General features: G+C 46.6%; 1 protein-coding gene across 2 annotated transcripts; it reads left to right on the top strand.

The window, feature by feature from the left end:
* Nucleotides 1–5,829: 5,829 nt before the first annotated feature.
* LOC136475531 (ATP-dependent helicase BRM-like) lies at nt 5,830–16,196 on the top strand. Of its 2 annotated transcripts, XM_066473018.1 has the most exons (15): nt 5,832–6,414; nt 7,016–8,257; nt 8,389–9,714; nt 9,920–10,032; nt 10,254–10,341; nt 10,443–10,529; nt 10,667–10,759; nt 10,864–10,947; nt 11,569–11,772; nt 11,971–12,216; nt 12,298–13,836; nt 13,937–14,150; nt 14,235–14,455; nt 14,825–15,073; nt 15,208–16,196. In XM_066473018.1, exons 1-15 carry the CDS (start codon nt 6,277–6,279, stop codon nt 15,868–15,870), a joined length of 6,507 nt encoding a protein of 2,168 aa, XP_066329115.1. In that variant the 5' UTR covers nt 5,832–6,276; the 3' UTR covers nt 15,871–16,196. The 2 variants fall into 2 exon arrangements, with proteins under 2 accessions (XP_066329114.1, XP_066329115.1); XM_066473017.1 differs by having other exon boundaries at nt 5,830–6,414; nt 13,937–14,455.
* The last annotated feature ends 5,568 nt before the right edge of the window (nt 16,197–21,764 follow it).

Below are 21,764 nucleotides of genomic sequence, written 5' to 3'. Positions count from 1 at the left end.
CAATGGACATGTGCTCAGATTAATCAGAATAACATCACAGGCAATGGGCATATGCTCAGATCAATCAAAAAACATCACAGGCAATGAACATGTGCTCAGATCAATCCAAAAACATCACAGGCAATGGACAAGTGCTCAGTTCAATCATAAAGCATCACAAGCAATGGACATGTGCTCAGATATAAGAAAAACAAACATCACAGGCAATAAGGCAAGTGCTCGGAATGAAATTGTGCAAATCACAGGCACAGGCTGGTGCCCATATGAAGTTCAGAACCACAAGGTTCACATCATTGGCAATGGACTCATGGTCAGATTGCCAGCACTAGGTTGATCTAGGTTGTAGGTGCAGGATTATCTAAGACACTAACTATATGTTAGTGTTAGTAAGTAAGCTATGCAGGATCAGATCAACTGCACAAAAGAGAAGGTCAACCCACTACACATCCACCAGCTGTAGTTAGGTATGCACAAAAGAGGCCACCACTGCACAAAAGGATCAACCCCAAGCTGTGAAGCCTTCACATGTAGTAGTGCTTGGCCAAGTAGGTCCTCTGCTGAGCAGGTTCCTGTGATGCTGGTATGAAACCAGTCACATCATCCCCAGCAACCACATTGTCACCAGCCAAAAGACCACCATCCAGTCCAGGGAACACAAGCTCATCAGCAGGCATCATCTCCTCAGCCATAGCCTAATTCATCATTGCACATGCCCAGAGCCTCAGCACAGGTGTATTATGTCAAGAAAAAACATCACTGCACATGCCCAGAGCCTCAGCACCGGTGTATTATGTCAAGAAAAAAACATCATTGCACATGTCCAAAGCCTCAGCATAAGTGTAGTATCACAGAAAATCTATCATCATTGCACATGCCCAAAGCTTCAGATCAAGTGTAGTATCATAGAAAAAAAACATCATTGCTATTGCCCAAAGTCTCAAATCAAGTGTAGTATCATAGAAAAAAAAAACATCATTGCTATTGCCCAAAGTCTCAGATCAAGTGTAGTATCACAGAAAAAAACATCATTGCTATTGCCCAAAGTCTCAGATCAAGTGTAGAATCACAGGAAAAAAAACAGCATTTGTCCATGAATAAAATGAATTACAGGCAACTTAATGATACATAATAGAACTCTAGATTCTAGAAAGACCCCTATTAGCCCACATGTGATTAGCCCATTCATCCCTCTGAAGTGCCCAGGCAGCATTGTCATCCATATGAGCAGCATGGGGCTGACAATGTCCATCTAGAAAAAATGAATAGAATTTAAGGACAAATATTCAGAATGACAATGTCATCATCATGGACTTGGACAAAAGCTCAGATCAATGATTCATCATATACTAGAACATGCTAAAAATAAGACTTTCATCATCACAGACTAGGGCAATAGCTCAGAAAAAGGAATCATCATAGACTAAGGCAATAGCTCAGGACAAAAGGAATCATCACAGACTTGGACAATAGCTCAGACAAAATGGCAATTTTATATACTAGCTCATAATCTCACAAAGTAGGGCATGCATCCGAATCCAAGAACGCAGGACTCACTATCGCACGATACAGATTAGGGGGGAAGCGAGAGGGGGAGTAGATATACAAAATACCCACGTCAACAAGCAGCAGCACCAGCAAAAGCCCAACCCAGCAGGTGAGGGAGCTCAGATATGCAAGCACACAAGCAAAGAAAAGAGGATTAGCATACACAAAATAGGATTTTTACTGGAAAAAAACAAGAAAAAAAATTGAGACCTAAGAACAAGGATCCATACCGCAATAACAGCCAAGAAATCAGATCTGGTGTGCCTGCAGCGAGATCAACAAACAATGGTGACCTAGGGTTTCAAATCGCACAGAAAAAATGAAGAAAGAGAAGGGGAAAACTCACTTGCTTTGAGAGAACGCAAATCCACGGCACCTGCAACAAATCGAGAGAGATGGTAGGCATTAGGAGGCCACGAATCCATCAAGAACACTGGGGGGAGGAGGAAGAGGAGGTGGAGCTTACCGGCGGCGCAGACGAGGAGCGACAAGAAGAAGAAGAGAGGGAGGCGATGGGAGGGAAGATATATAGGCGGTGAATGGCGGGAATGGGGGAGGTAACCCTAGGATCTTCGCGCCATCTCCTCACGCACGGAATCACCAGGCGCGCGAGCTCGCGGGAGCACGGAGCGAGCTAGGCTGAAGAAAAACAGCCGATTTGGGCGTTCCTCGCGAGCCAGGCCAGGAGGGGGGGTTTTGCACGAGCGGAGCCTGGCTCGGGACGGTGGCCAGGGAACCAAACATGAGCAGGCTGCATCCCGGGAGCCTAGTTTGCTCTTACGCGGGCAACCAAACATGCCCTATAAGGCTTCGGCTGTGCCGAGCCGGCCCGTCGGCACACCAAGGCCGCGCAGGCTCTATCGTATCTTTGTTCCTGTTTTCTAAATTAATTTAGGCCATTAGAATATTAGATGGCCATAACATTCAATAGTACGGTGTTGGCGGAATCCTTGTGAGAAGAAACAGAGATAGGGTTAGAGAGTAAGACCGTGTTTGGATGTTGTCGGATTCACCTCAATCCACATGTGTTGAGATGGATCGGATGTGTTGGGGTGGACTTTAGTTCAAGTTCCACTCAAATCCACCCGAACATACGTGTACTGATGTCAATCAACTACATCTAACTAATCACGCCCTTACTACGTACAGTTGGCCCGCCGTCCAGTACAGTGTTCGAAATCCGTGATCCACTGGAAGAAACAAAAGAAGAACCACCAGAGAACGAGCGCGTAGCTCAGTGGCTAGCTTCTCCGGTGTGAGAGCTGCCCGCCAGAGTTTGATCCCTGAGGATCGCAACTCTGGTGTCTCACCGGAGTGCGTCCCCAAATAAATTTCGTTGCCTCCGCGTGGTGCTACAATGGGATTGTGACGTACCCGTCGCTTACGGAATCGTTGGATTTCGGTGATCTCGACAAGGACGCGACCTTCTAGATCTGAGTGTAGTTGTAGGTTTGTTTGTATACGGGTAGTGTGAGTAGCGTGCGTGTGTTGAGTGGGCGTGCGTGTGTACGAACAGATGCTACAGCTGTACCCAGAGGAGAGGCAACAAAAAAAAAAAAGAAGAACCACCAATATCTTTGGGCCAAAGGAAGAGCACTAGCCAATGGCCATCGCGCTCCACCATCCAAGACGATCAAGAGCCAAGAGGAGAAAGAAAGAAAGAAAGAAAATTAAAGTTGGTACTAGTAGGAGTAGCAGCAAACTAAAAGCAGGTGGAGTGAACTGTGAAGCATTAGTATATACCTGTGACGAGCATATCCATGGAAGATGCCGCCGGAGCAGATGCACCCATATCTTCGTTTTCCTGCTAGCAGAGCAGCAGCTCTGATCCCCGTGTCTATCTCTGTCTCGTCCCCAAATAAATTCTCCCAGCTATAAATTGTGTGTGCACGCCTCACTCTGGATCGGATCATCCCCCACCCCCAGAGCGAGTAGCTAGGCATGATGAATGGGTCCCTGAAGTCCTGAACCTGAATTCCTGTCATATATACATGGAGGTGGTAGCCGCCACCGCCGCCGTGGTGTTCCCATGGCGATCCGCTTGGTCATCAGGGTTGTCTAGAGCTCAAGCAGCAGCAGGAGGATCAGGCCACGCGTGATGCTGTCTTCCTGCTCCGGTCTTCGATTCTTCCCCGGAACCGGAACCGAAGCTAGCGATTAGTGTGAGGTCGGCGAGCGAGGGCGGGAGCAGGCGGCGTCTGATCGGATCCTCCATTATCTGCAGGGCAAGTTGAATCCTTTGGCATGTAGTACTACTGATGCTGTACACGATCGATGATACCTAACTCTTCCATCCATCATCCGATTCCTGAATCCTGATCCTACACACTGTGTGTTTTGGCTTCTGGATAGACGACAGAACGAAAGATATGATGCACTGGTGCATTTTAGACGACGGCGTAAATCTTGTAGAACTTGTCGGTCTCCAGACCGTTCATCAAGTGTTATTAGTCTGAATTAGTACTACGTCCTTTACTTTACCGGTAAACTGAAGTATGAATTATATATCCAGCTATTTCCCTCCTACAGAATCCCGCGATTTTCATATTCAGGTTCGGTGGACGTGTTTGCTTCTCAACCTGAAAAATGCCCCTGGTCAAGTACCTCCCTCCCTGGGCGCAGCTCCTCAAACATGCATCTCCTCGATCAATGACAGTGGTCACCATCGTAACAAGTACTCCTGTCGATCTAAGTGTGTCAGTCTGAAACTCTGAATCCTGGTTGCTGCTCCTGCCTCCTGCTCGTGTTTTACTGCATGCACACACTTGACCTGTCAGCTTAGGCCTATCGGAGCAGCTCGTTTTCAGTGCCCAAGTTTAGGCCAAGCAGCAGTTAATGCACTGCGCAGGATGGGGTGAGGCCGGAGCCCGGGGAGACACGGTTATAACTGACAAAACGAACTGGCACAAGAACTGCGCCCATCCGTTGCCGTTGGTCGTCAGAACAGAACAGACGGTTACTCCTGCCCGCCAGAATCTTTGACCTGCCATGCACAGCACTCCTACAGCTAGCTAGCGGTTGCATGCAGTAGTCCGGCCGCCAGGATCTTTCTTTGCAGGGAGGACACGTACCATCCTATAACAAGAGGTGTCAAATCATATCAGGAAGCTGCTCAGGGACACGTAATACCACTCAGACTTTGCATTTGCGCATCCTCGCTAGTCGCTAGCAGTGGAGTTGCGCGCGGCTACAACAGTTTTTGTTGTTCCATTGTCACAAAAACATTCCTACTATGAAAATTAAATAAAAATAGCATCTTTGCTTCCTATAGTTGTACTTAATTGCTCTTCTGACTTTGTTACCTCCACTGGGTCCACGCACACAATGTTATTGCAATATTGCTTATTACCATAACCATCCAATCAATTAAAAATAAGGATGCACTAGATGGAAATATATTCAATATATATACTTCGATGCACCAGGACACTACTGTCCATAGAGGACCAAGAGGTTTAATGCAAACTCATGTCTCTGTCTCTCTCTTTTTCTACTCCCACCGTGTATAATTCACCACCACAATGTTGAGAGCTGTGCCTTGCTATTTTATCGTAGGCTCAATCCAAGTAACAAATAAATAGACAATGAATTTGCAGTAACAAATGCAAATTTGGTACAACTTCTCGACCAGTGAGGGTCAGTCTGGCGTTCGGTTAATCGAAACCGATCGGTTCGGTTCTTCGGTTCTTAAGCTAATTCGGTTACCTGAGAAAAATAGACCGATCGGTTACTTTGAAAATGCGGAACCGAGGAATTTCGGTTTCGGTTAATTCGGTTCGGTTTCGGTTCTAACCGATGGAACCAAATTTTTCAGAAACCAGGAAACAACACATTCAATTGCAAATTTCGGCAGCATTTTGCCTGATTTTCATGCAGTCAAAAGGGACAATTTAAACAGCAATACAACATAAAACATCAGTACAACACATATATGTTATTGTTCTCTCAAATATTCAAGCCTGCGGTAAAAAAAACAAGAGGTCCAACAGCTTAGTTCAGTTATTTCAGGTCAATTCGGTTAACCGAGTGCTGGAACCGAATTAACCGTAATAATTTTGGTTCGTGGGAACCTGGAACTGAACCTGGGACTGAATATTTTGGTTTCGGTTCCGGTTAGTTTGGTTCGGTTGTCGGTTTTTCGTGCCCAGGCTTAAGTGAGGGAGTACAAGTACACAGCACACTGTCCAGGTCAATACCATGCTGCCCAAGTAAGAAATTCAACAGAAAAAAATCATATCATACATACTCATTAGTCATTTGACAGCACATTCCAATTCCAAATGTATTAGTACTACATACTCCTACACAACTCAAATTCCAATTCTGAGCCATTCCAACAATGTCCACAGAAGATCACAGCCACTGAACCAATGCGTAGTTCACGAAACAACGAGGTGTTCCATGCAAATCACTCTCTAGTGTCTCCATTCTCCGTGTCTCCTTTTTAACATAAAAACCCATCACCTCCTACTGATTTACGATCCCACCATCACCCTCGCCTCGCTCTCCTTCCCCGTGTCTTCTTCCCAAAAAACCCATTCCCAAACACGGATTAGGGCTTGACCACCCACGCCCGGCGCCCTCCGCAGGGCCATCTCCGGCGGCGATCCGGCTTCGCGCGGGCCCGGCCGACCTAGATCTGCCGCGGACGCATGAGGGAGCCCCGAATCGGCCAGATCTAGGAGCTCCCGGACCCGCTTCTCCCCCCAGGGGACCCCCGGGCCTGCCACTATGCAGCCCAGCGGGGGGCCCTCCGGCAGCTCCCGGGGCTCGCCGGCGTCGTCGCCACACCCGGACCAGCAGCAGCAGCAGCAGCCGACCCCGGCGTCCGCCCAGCAGCAGGCGCAGCAGCTAGGGTTTAGAGGCCAGGTAGGCCTTGCCTTGTCTGCCCCACACCCCGGCTTTGGGTTCTGGATTCGAATTTATTTTGGTGGTGGTGGTGTGTGTGTGTGTGGTTTGCACTTGGGGCCAACGCGATTGGTGGGATTACCGTGCGCGCCTTGGGATTCGCGAAAAAGGCGGCGTGTTTACGTGGACTTCCGCTAACGGTAGTCTTCTCCCCTCAGTGGAGGGAGGGAGGGAGGAGTGTCAGTGCCTTTGGTTGTCTTGTCTTGCTCCCCTGCTGCTCTTCGCCTGGTCGGAATTTCATTAATTTAGTATTGCACATGTGTTGTGTGTGGCGCGCGAGATTTCGTCTTGCCCCGGTTTCAATTCGGAGTTGTTGTCTGACCCTGACTCTCTCTCAATTTGGTTTTGGTTTTTCTCAAGAGTGATTTGGATTTGGATAAGCTCTGTTCTTTAGTATGGCCGATGCGGATTTGTGCTTTGCTTTTAGGAATCCGACCCCTTCAATCGTTTTCGTTTTCTCGGCTTGCAGTCGATATGCCCCTCTAGTATGGGTTTTGTTGTTTCTGGTTCTGGTGATGGTGAGTTTCTAGACTTCTGATGAACGGATCACCTTGTGCTGCAGGGAATGATGCATCACCATGAACAGCAGCAAGCCTTCCAATCTGGTGCGCCGCATGCCATGATGGGACCAGCGGGCGTGAGCTTCCCTCAGTCAACCGGTCCAGTGTCACCGTTCCAGGGTCAGAGGAACCTGCCAATGTCAGGTGGACCGCAGGGCATGGTTGGAGGTCAGGTACACAACCAGGTTGCAATGCAGCAACAGTTCCTGAAGCTTGCAATGCAGCAGCAGCAGCAGCAGCAGCAGCAGAAGGCAGCCCAGGGGATGCTCCTCCAGCAGCAGGCCAAAATGAATATGGCGGGTTCATCCTCAAGAGATCAGGACATGCTTAACAACCCCACCAAGATGCAGGAGCTTATGGCCCTTCACCAGGCCCAGGCCCAGATGTATAAGCGGCAGTGTGAGCAGAAAGAGCAGGGGCAATCAAGCAGTAGTGAGCAAAGAAGTGGTGATATGAGGCCTCCTATGCCGCCTCAAGGAGTCCCTGGACAGCAGTTGCCACCAATGGGTATGATCAGGCCCATGCAGCCAATGCAAGGCCAGGTGGGCATGGGCAGCGCCGGTGGCGGCCCGATAACACCAGCGCAGTTTCAAGCCTGGGCAAAAGAGCACAACTTTGACCTGTCCAATCCTGCAAACATGAGTGCAATTTCTCAATTCCTGCCGATCTGGCAGAACAACAGGATGGCAGCCATGCAGAAGCAGAACGAGGCAAACATGGCTGCGCAGCAGCAAGCAATGCCCTCTCAGGTGAACAGTGATACCCCAGGGCATGGTAATGCTCCAAGCCAGGGTGCCCTACTGAAGCCCCGGCAACCCCTTCCTCCGAGCTCAGTTTCTGGTGGGGAAGAGGCTAAGGTGGTGAATTCGAGCAACTTGCAGTTGCAACAGCAGTTATCTGTGCACAACAGGGATGGTTCAAATGAAAGGGCTGTGAGGTCACCTATGACAGGGGGCAATGGTGCGCAAACGATGCATATCCCCCAAAGTTCTGGACATGTGAGTAAGGTTCCTGAGCAATCCAATCCAAAAAATGTGCTTGCAAATTCAGACACAATGCAGATGCAGCATGTCAGACAGATGCAACAGCTTAACCAGGTTGCTGCACCCACATCTACCCCTGGTGAAGCAGGAGGATCACAGGTCTCAACTCCAAGTGCTCGGCCACAAACAGGGCAAACGGGTTTCACCAAAAATCAACTTCATGTACTCAAGGCTCAGATATTAGCTTTCCGGCGTTTAAAGGTATAAGAAAGACAAACCTTAAGTCTTTTTGTTTTCTTTCAAGGTACTAAATCCGTAATTTTAGGTTCAAGCTGATCAATCTAATGTTGATGTGTCCTTTTTCCTCCTTTGGTTGCATATCTTGGTATCAGCGTGGTGATCGACTCCCGCCTGAAGTTCTTGAATTAATTGTATCTGGTCGCCCTCCTGATTCACAAGGAGGACCGCAGCAAGTTTCAGGACCCCAGGCAACAAATAATCGTGAAAAGCCTGGTGTAAGCAATGCTGATGAACATGGAAGGCAGATGGAGAGTGGTGACAAAGCTCCTGAAAAACCTGCATTGTTGAAGGGACCCTGTTTACCAAAGGTGGAGGTTTCTGCTTCAGAAGACAAATCTAGTCCTGCCAGTGGTCCTGGTCCCATGCAAGTGATCAAAGCTTCACCAAAAGAGCCTCTTAAAATTGGACCAGTTTCTGTACCAGAGCATAGTAACACTACTGTGATTAAATCTGAGCAGGATCTGGAACGGAGTATCCAGAGAACACCTGGGAGAAGTGATTACAATGCTGAGAGGGGTAAATCTGTACCAGCAGAAAGTGGTTCAGCGGATGCTGAGCAGGCAAAAAGGACTGGCTCCACAAGCAGTGCCCCAGCTCCAAGAGATGTTCCCAGAAAATACCATGGCCCATTATTCGATTTCCCGTCCTTCACTAGGAGACACGATTCGATGGGACCTGCAAATTACAACAGCAATCTGTCACTAGGTTATGATGTGAAAGATTTATTAGCTCAGGAGGGGATGATAGTTCTTGGTAAGAAACGTGAGGATAACTTAAAAAAGATAAGCGGTTTGCTTGCAATTAATCTAGAGAGGAAAAGAATCCGACCTGATCTTGTCTTGAGGCTACAGATTGAAGAAAAGAAACTCAAACTCCTAGAGCATCAGGCTCGTCTAAGGGATGAAGTTGAGCATGAACAACAAGAAATTATGGCAATGCCAGATAGGATATACAGAAAATTTGTCAGACAATGCGAACGCCAACGTGTTGAGCTTGTAAGGCAAGTTCAGCAGATGCAGAGAGCTTCAAGAGAGAAGCAGCTGAAATCCATTTTCCAGTGGCGCAAGAAGCTTTTGGAGGCACATTGGGCCATTCGTGATGCTCGAATAACTCGTAATCGAGGGGTGGCCAAGTACCATGAAAGGATGTTGAGAGAATTCTCAAAAAAGAAAGATGATGATCGGAACAAAAGAATGGAGGCATTGAAAAACAATGATGTGGAAAGATACCGTCAAATATTGTTGGAACAGCAGACTAGTGTTCCTGGGGATGCAGCTCAAAGATACAATGTCCTATCTTCTTTCTTGACCCAGACTGAAGAGTACCTTTATAAACTAGGAGGAAAAATAACTGCTGCCAAGAGTCAGCAACAAGTAGAAGAGGCAGCAAATGCTGCTGCAGCAGCTGCACGGGCACAGGTATTTTGACACTCTTTGCTTGAGACGAGTGAAACTGGCATGTCCCCAGCCCTCTTCCTTTTGGGGTTCATAGCATTGGACACCGAAGGTTTCTGTAGATTGTAGCTCAAATATTCATTGTTTTACATTACGAGTTCATTGTTGCTGCATGTAACCAGGTTTCTTCTTTCTAGTCCTGTATATGAACATGCTGGTTGTTTAACAGGGCCTGTCTGAGGAAGAAGTGAAGGCTGCTGCACAATGTGCTGGTCAGGAGGTTATGATAAGGAACACATTCTCTGAGATGAATGCGCCAAGGAATAATACATCTGTTAACAAGTAAGAAAGTGACTAAATTGGAAATGTAGTTGTATTGGAATTTTTTTCTGTCGCTATTTTGTTTACTTTAGAGTTCAGATATGCACCTGGAGTAAATTTTAGTTGCATTTTTGGAGTCATTTTTTTTTTCATTTGACAGTTGAGGTAGGGTTTGTCAGATCAACAGAGGTTTCGAATAATGCTCCTCACCCTTAATAAGGTAAAATCTTGCATACTTTCAGGTACTATAGTTTAGCCCACGCTGTAAGTGAGAGAGTTACGAAGCAGCCGTCACTGTTGCGAGCAGGAACTTTAAGGGACTACCAACTGGTAGGATATCTGCTTTTAACTGAAGTAATATATGTATTCATTTTCAATGTAGTTTTGTCCTGTCATAGGAGATCTTACAATTCATTTTGTTGGTTATGCAGGTGGGCCTACAGTGGATGCTTTCTTTGTACAATAATAAGTTGAATGGCATTTTGGCTGATGAGATGGGTCTTGGCAAGACTGTACAGGTCATCCCTTGCTTATTCTTGTTTGCTTGCTGCACTTCTGTTATTCACGATATTTATCTTATCATAAATGCTTCTTCTTTTCATTCGATCGAATGGCTAGGAACTTATTTGTATGTCTATTCTATTTGTTATAATAGGTCATGGCATTGATTGCGTACCTGATGGAATTTAAAGGGAATTATGGCCCTCATCTCATAATAGTGCCAAATGCTGTCTTGGTCAATTGGAAGGTGCATCTTCTGTGTCCTTCATGCATTGAGTTTTTTTTTAAGTTTTCCTTTTTTTTGGTAAGATATTTGTTACCGAAACTCATATTTTTTGCTGACTCTTTCAGAGCGAACTGCTAAATTGGTTACCATCTGCATCTTGCATCTTTTATGTTGGTGCAAAGGACCAAAGGCAGAAGTTGTTCTCTCAAGTAAGCTGCTTTTTCTTTGGGTATTTTTTCATATGTTAGGCCTTATGATTTCTTATTTTAGCAATAAAAGTTTCCTGATACATTTGTTGTGAATAAACACAAACATTCCTGATTACTCAAGACCAGCCATCCTAATCTGAAAATATTCTATAAGGGGAAGGCTTATAACCATGCACTCTCTGATTTTGAAGGAACCACCTGCTTATAACTAGTACCGGTAACTTTATTTTGCATGCAATGCCTGTCTTTTGTTGGATTTGTTTTCATGCCAACTGTATGTCCTAAATAAAAAAATAAAAAATGCATCAGCAAACACGCTCTAAAACTGTTTGGAATAAATTAAATTGCGCTGTACACAGTGCTATTTTGATTTTCTAGATCAGTCTACATAATTTCCTGTACAGGTACATGTTTTGTGCAGCATAGGGTAGTGTTTTCTTAGTTGAATGGCTGCTCTTATCATAGATCCCTGTTTGGCTGTTTATCTCTTGACTGAAATTAATGCTTACCACATTTTTGTTATTTTGCATGGCTAAGCTATCTGGTAGCATACCTGTTGATGTTCTTCATTTAGCTCTTGTAGGCATTTTTCTTATATCTTTTTATTGACTTGTCTTGCAGGAGGTTATGGCCATGAAATTTAATGTTCTTGTAACAACATATGAATTTGTTATGTTTGATCGTTCCAAGCTTTCAAGGGTTGATTGGAAGTACATTATAATCGACGAGGCACAGCGGATGAAGGACAGAGACTCCGTCCTGGCACGTGATCTTGATCGCTATCGCTGCCAGCGGCGCCTCCTTCTCACCGGTACTCCTCTACAGGTAAACTAAATAAGTGTATATTGCTACTGTTGCCAGTATTGCTTTACTGTCTTGAAGCAGCCTTTTCTTTTTCTGTGGTGCCAGGATCCCTTGTCTCTCTCTTTTCTTTTTTGACAGTATAGCCAATTTATCATGTCAGTATTGCACCCTTTTTGTCGTATAGTGTAGTTATTTGATGCTTTTGGAAATTGATTACAGAATGATCTCAAGGAGCTTTGGTCCCTCTTGAATTTGTTGCTTCCAGAAGTATTTGACAGTAGCAAGGCATTTTCAGATTGGTTCTCTAAGCCTTTTCAGAGGGATGGTACTACACATAGCGAAGAAGAAGATGATTGGCTTGAGACAGAGAAGAAAGTAATAATAATTCACAGGCTGCATCAGATTTTGGAACCTTTCATGCTACGTAGGCGTGTGGAAGATGTTGAAGGATCACTTCCACGGAAGGTGCTATCCTTTTCTCCCTTGTCTCATTGGTTAATTTGTTTGGTAACTTCATAACATTATTAATCCGCCATGTTGTTGTAGGATTCCATTGTTTTGAGATGCAGAATGTCTGCTGTTCAAGGAGCTATATATGATTGGATCAAGTCTACTGGTACCATTAGAGTTGATCCTGAAGATGAGAAAAGGCGTGCACAACGGAATCCCATGTACCAGGTCAAGACTTACAAGAATCTCAACAACAAGTGCATGGAGCTAAGGAAAGTTTGTAATCATCCTCTGCTGACATATCCATTCTTAAATCATGGGAAAGATTTTATGATCAGATCTTGTGGGAAGTTGTGGAATCTTGATAGAATTTTAATTAAGCTTCACAAGTCAGGTCATCGCGTACTCCTTTTTAGCACCATGACAAAGCTTCTTGACATCATGGAGGACTATTTGCAGTGGAGACGACTTGTTTATAGGCGAATTGATGGAACAACAAGCTTGGAAGATCGAGAGTCGGCAATTGTTGACTTCAACAGGCCTGGTTCTGATTGTTTTATATTCTTGCTTAGTATTCGTGCTGCTGGTAGGGGTCTGAATCTTCAGAGTGCAGACACTGTTGTAATATATGATCCTGATCCAAATCCACAAAATGAGGAGCAAGCAGTTGCTAGGGCCCATCGTATAGGGCAGACTAGGGAGGTAAAGGTTATTTACATGGAAGCTGTTGTTGATAACATATCAAGTTATCAGAAAGAGGATGAATTGAGAAATGGAGGGAGTGGAGATTTGGAGGATGATCTTGCTGGAAAAGACAGATACATGGGATCAATTGAAAGTCTCATCCGCAACAATATCCAACAATACAAAATTGATATGGCAGATGAGGTCATTAATGCTGGTCGTTTTGATCAAAGAACAACCCATGAGGAAAGGCGGATGACTCTGGAGACCCTCCTGCACGATGAAGAGAGATATCAAGATTCTCTTCATGATGTTCCTTCATTACAGGAAGTAAACCGTATGATTGCTAGGACTGAAAGTGAAGTTGAGCTTTTTGATCAGATGGATGAAGACTTTGATTGGACAGGTGATATGACGAAGCATCATCAGGTTCCAAAGTGGCTTCGTGTTAACTCCACTGAAGTAGATGCTGTGGTGGCGAGTCTGTCCAAAAAGCCATCAAGAAATATGTCATCTGGGGGAATTGCTTTAGACACTAATGATACACCTGAGAAAAGAAGGGGGCGGCCAAAGGGTACTGGCAAGTACTCCATCTACAGGGAGATCGATGATGAAGATCTTGAAGAATCTGATGAAGATTCTGAGGAGAGGAATACTGCATCCCTACCTGAAGAAGGGGAAGTAGGGGAATTCGAAGATGAAGAGGACAATGATGATTCGATACCTGATAACAAGGATGAATCAGAGGAAGAAGAGCCTGTGAATGATGATGTATATGAATTTACTGAAGGACTAAGAAGCAGAAAAGCTAATAGGATGGAAGAAGCAGGTTCAACAGGCTCTTCTTCTGGAAGCAGGAGATTACCACCACCTGTACCTTCCTCATCTTCTAAAAAATTGCGGTCTCTATCTGCATTAGATGCCCGCTCTGGCTCTTTGTCAAAGAGAACTGTATGTGTTGACACATTGTTGTTATTTATCTGTTTTGTTTTTTCACTTGAATTTCTGTGTCAGTTGACTATATCATCAAGCATTATCTGGTGATTTGCAGCCAGATGACCTAGAGGAAGGTGAGATTGCAATGTCTGGGGACTCACATATGGACCTCCAGCAGTCAGGGAGCTGGAATCATGAACGTGATGACGGTGAGGATGAACAGGTACTGCAACCAAAAATAAAACGCAAGCGAAGTATTCGTCTTCGTCCAAAACCTAACGCAGAAAAGCAGGAAGATAGATCTGGAGAAGGGGTCTTCCCTCAGCATGGTACTCATCTTGCATTTCATGGAGATGGTCATTATGATTCACAATTTAAGTCTAACCTAGATGCCCGTGCTTTTACATGTCCAGCTGCCAGGCAGCAAGATGCAGTTCATCCTATAGTGAAACAGAAGCGCAACATGCCATCTAGGAAGGTTTCACCAGCTTCTAGGTCGGGGAAATTGACTTACTTGTCTGGGTCTGGTGAGGGATCTGCTGAACGCTCCAAGGAAAATTGGAACAGTAAGGCCATTGATTCCGCCACCCCTGAGTTCCGTGGCACAAAGATGTCTGACAGTATGCAAAGAAAGGTAGGCACACAAACTTATGCTCTTTGTGCCCTAATTTATTTAGTGCGACTTGTAATATTTACTTCGCTTCAAAAACAAAAGGATTTGAACGGGAAATCTGGAGCAATTCTTTGTAGAATTGAAACCCTTTATCATCTGAAAGCACAATTATCGCAAAAAATTAGTTTCAGTCACTACTTATGCCATGTATTGTCAATATCTTGATTGTATTTATTGCAAGCTAAGTTTTTCACATTATGTTGTGGCTTGTTATATTCCTTTGGCATGCCATATTTTTTTTTATATCAATGTTGTCTTCTCTGGTATTCTTTTGTTCCTTTGGCTTGTCGTATGGCTGAACTAAGGCTCTCTTGACTTGAATACCTGCAGTGCAAAAATGTGATAAGCAAGCTTTGGAGGAGGATTGACAAAGAAGGTCATCAAATCATACCTAATATATCTTCTTGGTGGCGGAGGAATGAAAATTGCTCATTCAGAGGTCCGGCTAGTAGCACCCTGGACCTACAAAAAATTGAACAGCGAGTTGATGGATTCGAGTATGGTGCTGTAACTGAATTCATAGCGGACATGCAACAGATGTTGAAAAGTGTGGTTCAGCACTTCAGCTATAGGCATGAGGTAGCCCTACATCAAACATTGTATCTTTGTTACATCTATTTTGTATTACCATTATGCTTCTACCTGTTATGGAACTCGAGGCTCGTGTGTTAGCCTTAGAATATTAATCTATTCTATCTGACTAAATGATGCAGGTCCGGATAGAGGCTGAGACCCTCCATAACTTATTTTTCAACATAATGAAGATTGCCTTCCCAGATTCAGACTTCAGCGAAGCTAAGAATGCGACGTCATTTTCGAATCCTGGAGGAGCTGCAAGTGGTGCTGCTGCCCCATCGTCAAAGCACACCGCATCAGCCCATAAGCGCAGAGCCAGTGCCAGTGAAGCAGAGCAGCATGGCTCGGGACATAGCAGGCATAATCAATCCAGCGAGGTCCCCAGCCGGCCCCACAGTTCCAGATCAGAGAGAGACCCCAGACATTCTGGATCCGGCAGCAGGGAACAGCTCCAGGATGGTGCTGGTTTGTTGCACCCGAGCGATATGTTCATTGTTAAGAAGAAAAGGCAAGATCGGGCAAGGAGCAGCATTGGGTCCCCCTCTAGTTCAGGCCGAGCTGGACCTCTCTCGCCAGCCAACCCTGGGCGGCCAGGCCCAGTCCCCTCACCCAGAGGTGCGAGAACGCCGTTCCAAAGGGATCCACACCCATCTCAGCAGTCGATGCATTCTGCTGGATGGGGCGCGCATTCGGATCAAGGAGGAAGTTTGTCTGCACCCGGCATTGGAGACATCCAGTGGGCAAAGCCTGCCAAGAGACTGAGGACTGACACCGGCAAGAGGCGGCCGAGCCTAATGTGAGGATTCTTTGCATTGCGGTGTACATTCTCTGGCAACCTTGATTTGCCTGGCCTATGAAATGCGCGCTGCACTGGTGGGGGCTTATATTCGTGTCATTTTGGCACAACTGAGTTCGTTCTTGCATACATGCTGGGGCTTTTGTTGTTGTGGACATGAAAAAATGAGGGAGGGGTAGGGTTATTGTTCTTGTATGTTATTAGCTTCATAAATGTGTGAAGGGGAACTCTTATGTTGGTAGGTGGTGCAAACAACTAGAAAATGCATCCACGTAGCAATGAAGGCATTGGCGCAGCCGGCTTTGATAATAATTAGTTTATTTGTTCCCACATGTTTACCGTTCTTGCAGTCTGGGTGTGTGCATTTGAGTGGATCCTGTGCTTGTTTACACCGACCATCGTGCTCTGGGATTCCAATCTCCTGTTAACGGCCATGGCGTCAAGTTTTACATCATTCCGTAGTGCCGGCACTTGGCCGATTAGTGGTCTGGTGACTGAAGAAAAGGAATGGTGTGCATCAGTTGCCGTATTGACATCATGATGCTTTCCAAACATCCAGTGCTGACGGGGCTACAGTGCTGGTACACGACATTTGGAGCACTGATGGATAGGAATTGGGGGTGCTCTTTTCTGTCTCAAAAAGAATGTACATCTCATCTTGCATTTGAAGTACTCAATTTTTTTTCGACCCAAAAAAAGATGCACAGCTCATACTTCGAGGAGTTTTTTTTAGAAAAATAATATTAGATTTGTAAACACAGTATATCACCAAAAAATAATGTATATCTCACCGTTAAAAATAGCATCAAAACTGATTCAGTGGTAGAATACGGTAGTTTTATAGGTGGGGAAGGTGTGTGTGTGTGTGTGTGGGGGTGTGGGGGGGGGGGGGGGGGGGGGGGGGGGGGGGGGGGCTTGGGGTTGGGGGCGGCGAAGGCAGGCAATCTACCAAATTGAATTCTTGTACACGGGGCCGACTTTTTTCCTTGATCCATTCCAGATTCCAGTTATTAATTGTTTACACTAAAATTTGAGAAAAGAACGCGGGAAATCGCAGGCTTCCAAGATTGTGCCAGTCAAGGAATCGATCGAACGAGGATCGATGTCAGCCGATTCAGATACGACTTTGGAATCGGATCTCTCGGGATGACGTCAGCGGATAGCGATGATGAACTACGGTTGGTGTCAGTAAACTATATATTGGACTCCGTAAGAAGGGAAAGATTTGAGTCCAAGTTATCTTAAATTAGGAATGTTTTCGTTTATTCCAAAGATTGTAACGAATCATGCTCGAGTAGAATTCATGTTTAGACTCCGGGTATAAATATCAGACTCCGACTATTGTAAAAACAACAATCAATCCAATATACAAGTTATTTAATTTTTTGGCTCCGATCACCTCTTAGGAGTAGGAGTAGAGTAGATCTCGGCGAGTTCTTCAGCAAGTACGGCTGCATCGATCCGGTCGACCTCCACTGCTTGTTGTAAGTACCGTCATAGCTTATACCTCTGTTCGTACGGCTGCATCGATTCGGTTGACCTCCACTGTGACCCTGGTATAAATTAGTTATCGATTCTTGCCTAGTTCAAGTATGGTTGCATCGATCCGGTCGACCTCCATTGCACGAACTAGATCAAGGTCAAGTTATCGGCTCTACCTTAGAGTGACAGTCTTTGGTGGATTCATTAAGTTACCGATATTGCTTATTGCTTTCATTATTTATCTAATTACAGCAATATCACTCTGCCCGATTGGGATTGATCTAGATCGGCCTTATATCTTGTTTAGCCCATCGTTTGTTAATCTGAAACTGATCTAATATATACCTTAAACGATGAGTTACGTTTTATCGGCTGTTTTACTTTAATCTTGATCATGCGTAGTGTGCGGTTAAAGCATGCTACGTCTTGAGTAGATTTATTGGCTAGCAAGAATCGTTCTATGACCCGTTATCACGGCCTGTGTGATTCTGCCTCACACCTCACTGCTAGCACCGTGGAGTGGGGATCGTTATTTGATAGATCTATTCCTAATAAGACATAATTTTAACTATGCACTATGTCTGAATCGGTTGTTTTAGCCGATATCGAGTGCTTTCACGAACAGTTCGCATCACGAGACCGTTGAAATAAAGATAGGTTGAAAGATATATTAGCCCCATGATCTTATTATTGTATTACGACCTGCATGATTCTGTTTTATGCCCTACTAATATTAGTAATGTGTTAGGGTCGTCGAGTCTATTGTTATTTCTACGGTCTACATGATTCTGCTGCCTCATGCCCCACTGGTCATAGTGATAGACGAGATCTAACATGTTCATTAGATTTATCTTTATTAAACGGTTAAATGATGTTGAATTGTTTCTTTATATAAAAGGAGTTCGGTTGCTTGTAATCATTGGCTTAGCACAACCCAATCATTGTTGACATCTTCTTGTCATTGATTAATATCTGCTCAAATAATGACATTTATATTGAATGAGAATCGATTCTTCTTATACAACCTAATTAGCTTTAACCGATTTATTCTCATGAATATGCTGGAATCAGCTGTTTAGTCGATATCCTCTCATATCGGCTCTCAGAGCCGCACATTCGGGACTGTCTGGCAACACCGGTAAGTTCCGTCCTTAATTACTGAGGAACTTTCTCTCATTGTCAATTACAGAGTCAAATTGACTGGCACGTCTCGAGAGGAGTGCGCAGGATCGATTATCCCTACGCTGAAGCTAGACGGATCTACAGCTCCATCGAGCAGACCCTTCTAACTTGCTGCGTGTGTCCTCACACAGAACGAAAATTCTGTGTTGACATTAATATAACCAATATGTAGCTCATGCATGCATCCATCTATCTTTTGCAGCGATGCAACGGCCAGAAACGAAATGATATAGTACTAGCTATTAATAACCAAAGTCATAGCTGACGAGTGCACACGCTTTGCATAAACTCGACGACACAATTTGCAACAAATTGCAAACTCGATCAGCTCTTCAAATCAAATACATACATATGCATGCATGTCAACGACGACGATGCGTCGATGACGACCGATCGAGACGACATCAGAGGATGGATGCACAATAAATAATTGCATACGCATTTTGTGTTCACTACTGCGTGTGAACAATCGGCCGGAGGGACGACAACAAATCGACATATATTCTCCAACTTGCATTTTTGTGTTTGCATTGATTGTGAAAAATCGATCGGGAGCGACGACGACATCATGTGTAAGGGGGTGGGGTCAATTAAACGAATGCAGAAGTCGTTTATTTGCAACTCTGCTGGCTCTTGCAGTTTTTTACAGCCAGACGTGATGGTATTCGTGCTCCATGCTGACGACGACGACCATCAGCACTATGAAGCTCCAGCGTTCGGTCTACGGATGATAGCGACACAAACACCGGAGGAGGGCCGGGGACGACGACCCCACACACACTACTACAAAAACAAATTTGCGCAGCGTTGTGATAATGCTCTCCGCGGCAGGCTCCTATTTTTGCCCGTTGCGGTAAATCCCACGATTTACCGCGGCGGGCATTTTTTATTTACTAAGGTGGGCACTTTTGCCCGTCACCGTAAATCGATTTACCGTGGCGGACATCCTATAAAGCCCGCCTCGGTTAAGGCCGAGGCCCAATAGGCCCAGGGCGAGGCCCGTAGCAGGCACTGGTATAAAATGAGCACTTAGGGTTTCAGACACTGCGCCAGCCAAACCACGTGAGGCCTTCCACGCCGCTCAACCCCACAGCATCCGCTGCCACCGTAGCTCACCTTCCGGGTGCTCCCGGCTCCAACTACTGCAATCATGAGGCAGCCCACCAGCGCGGGCGGCGACGCTGGGTTCGTGCGCGCGGACCAGATCGACCTTAAGAGCCTGGACGAGCAGCTCGAGAGCCACCTCGGACGCCCGGCGGAGCGAGGAGTCGGCCCAGCCTCCGGGATGGGGAACCGCCGCGGCGAGTCCGCGAGGTTGGGCCCGGAGGAGCTGACGCCGCTGCGGCGGTGCCATGAGGACTGGGAGATCGACCCCGCCAAGCTCGTCATCAAGGGTGTTATCGCGCGCGGCACCTTTGGCACCTCTCGGCTGATCTGGCGGCGCAGGGAGTCGACGCCGGATCTGGCGAGGAGAGCGCCGCCGTGCCCGGTATCTCTCTCTCCCTCTCTCTCCCACCCTCTCTCTCCTCTCAGTACCTCCCTCATCTCTCTCTCGTAGGCGAGGAGCTGTGTGGCGCGCAGGGACGGGTGATCCACACGGCGGTGGATCCACACGGCGGCGGATCCAGGGTGGCCGCGTCTACTCCCTGCTCCCACGACGTGGATCCACACGACGACGACACGGATCCACGGCGAGACGGCCCCAACCCGCGGCAATGGCGCAGATCCTGCGAGGATGACCTCCCCGGCGGCAGATCCGGCAAGGTGGAGACCCCGGCGACGGATCCAGCGAGGTGCGGTGGCGCCAGTATTGGGTTGTGAATGGGCTCGTCGGTGGGCTCGAGAATGGGCTCGCCGGCGGGTTCCTGGGTTTTTTTTTGTTTTTTTTTTGAAACGTTTAACCGCGGCGGACATCCTAACGTGCCCGCCGCGGGAAATCGATTAACCGCAGCGGGCAAAGCGGCCCGCCGCGGGAAGGCCACGATTTACCGTGGCCTCTAGGCCGCGGCGGACGGCTTTGCCCGCCAATCGTGGCCTCTAGGCCGCGGCGGACGGCTTTGCCCGCCGCGGGAAACCGAAACGTCCGCCTCCACTAAAGTTTGTGTAGCAGTGACACAGGAAGGAAAACCACCGAAAGTTTTAAAACTTTACGTTGAATTTTGAGTAAAGATTGAAAATCCGTACGAATCTCATCCGGCCGGTTAAAAACGAAATTACCGATGTGGATATTTACCGGACGGAGATCACCGGTAGGATCGAAAACCATCGCGAAATTCCAAACTATGTCATGGCTTGCTCGATCTGTAGCTGCCGACTGCCGGGTGGGGCGCGTCGGGCGCGGGCACGCTGGGCGTGGCGGCCGCGGGCGCGCCGGATGGGGGGCGGGCGCGGCGTGGTGGCGGCGCGGCGGGCGGGAGTCGTGCGGGCACGGTGTGGTGGCGGCGCGGCCGGTGGGAGTGGTGGTGGCGCGGCGGCGGGCGCAGGGCGCGGCTCCTCTCTCTAGCCGGTTCAAATGGGCCGAGTGAGACAGAGAGAGAAAGAGAAGCGAGGCCGGGTATAGGGGGCTGCCGCGACGTGATGCGTGGCGCGCCAGCCCCGCACCGTGATGGGTGACGCGTCAGACTTGCCACGTCAGCGGTTGCCGTAGCCGTTGACTGCCCCTGTCGTGCCTCTATGCATGGTGCGGCAGCGTGAATTAGCCGCGCCGTACAAACAGGCGCGTATAAAAGTGTTAGTTTTGAAAAAAATAAACAGTATCAATTTTAAAAATAATTTAAAAAATATGTTAAAAAAAATTCTTTATTTGCAGCTCTGCTGGTTCTTGCAGTTTTTTACAGCCAGACGTGATGGTAATCGTGCTCCATGCTGGCGACGACGACCATCAGCACTATGAAGCTCCAGCGTTCGGTCTACGGATGATAGCGACACAAACACCGGAGGAGGGCCGGGGACGACCCCACACACAGGAAGGAAAACCACTGAAAGTTTTAAAACTTTACGTTGAATTTTGAGTAAAGATTGAAAATCCGTACGAATCTCATCCGGCCGGTTAAAAACGAAATTACCGATGTGGATATTTACCGGATGGAGATCACCGGCAGGATCGAAAACCATCGCGAAATTCCAAACTATGTCTTGGCTTGCTCGATCTGTAGCTGCCGACTTCCGAGTGTTGTGACCCTTTGAACTTATCAGGGTTGTCAAACGCCGTTTTATAAGATAAGCTAACTATAT

This window comes from Miscanthus floridulus, chromosome 8 (assembly GCF_019320115.1).
Source record: "Miscanthus floridulus cultivar M001 chromosome 8, ASM1932011v1, whole genome shotgun sequence".
Lineage (NCBI taxonomy): Eukaryota > Viridiplantae > Streptophyta > Magnoliopsida > Poales > Poaceae > Miscanthus > Miscanthus floridulus.
Note: the sequence above shows the minus strand (reverse complement) of the source record. Positions and strands in the feature narration are given on the sequence as shown.

What these genes read in the sequence shown, in the direction of transcription:
- LOC136475531 (XM_066473017.1), top strand. Translation starts at nt 6,277, where the DNA reads ATGCAGCCCAGCGGGGGGCCCTCCGGCAGCTCCCGGGGCTCGCCGGCG. An exon ending in CTGTCTTGGTCAATTGGAAG is followed by an intron (nt 10,760 to 10,863) that starts GTGCATCTTCTG and finishes TGACTCTTTCAG; the next exon opens with AGCGAACTGCTAAATTGGTT. An exon ending in AAGGATCACTTCCACGGAAG is followed by an intron (nt 12,217 to 12,297) that starts GTGCTATCCTTT and finishes ATGTTGTTGTAG; the next exon opens with GATTCCATTGTTTTGAGATG.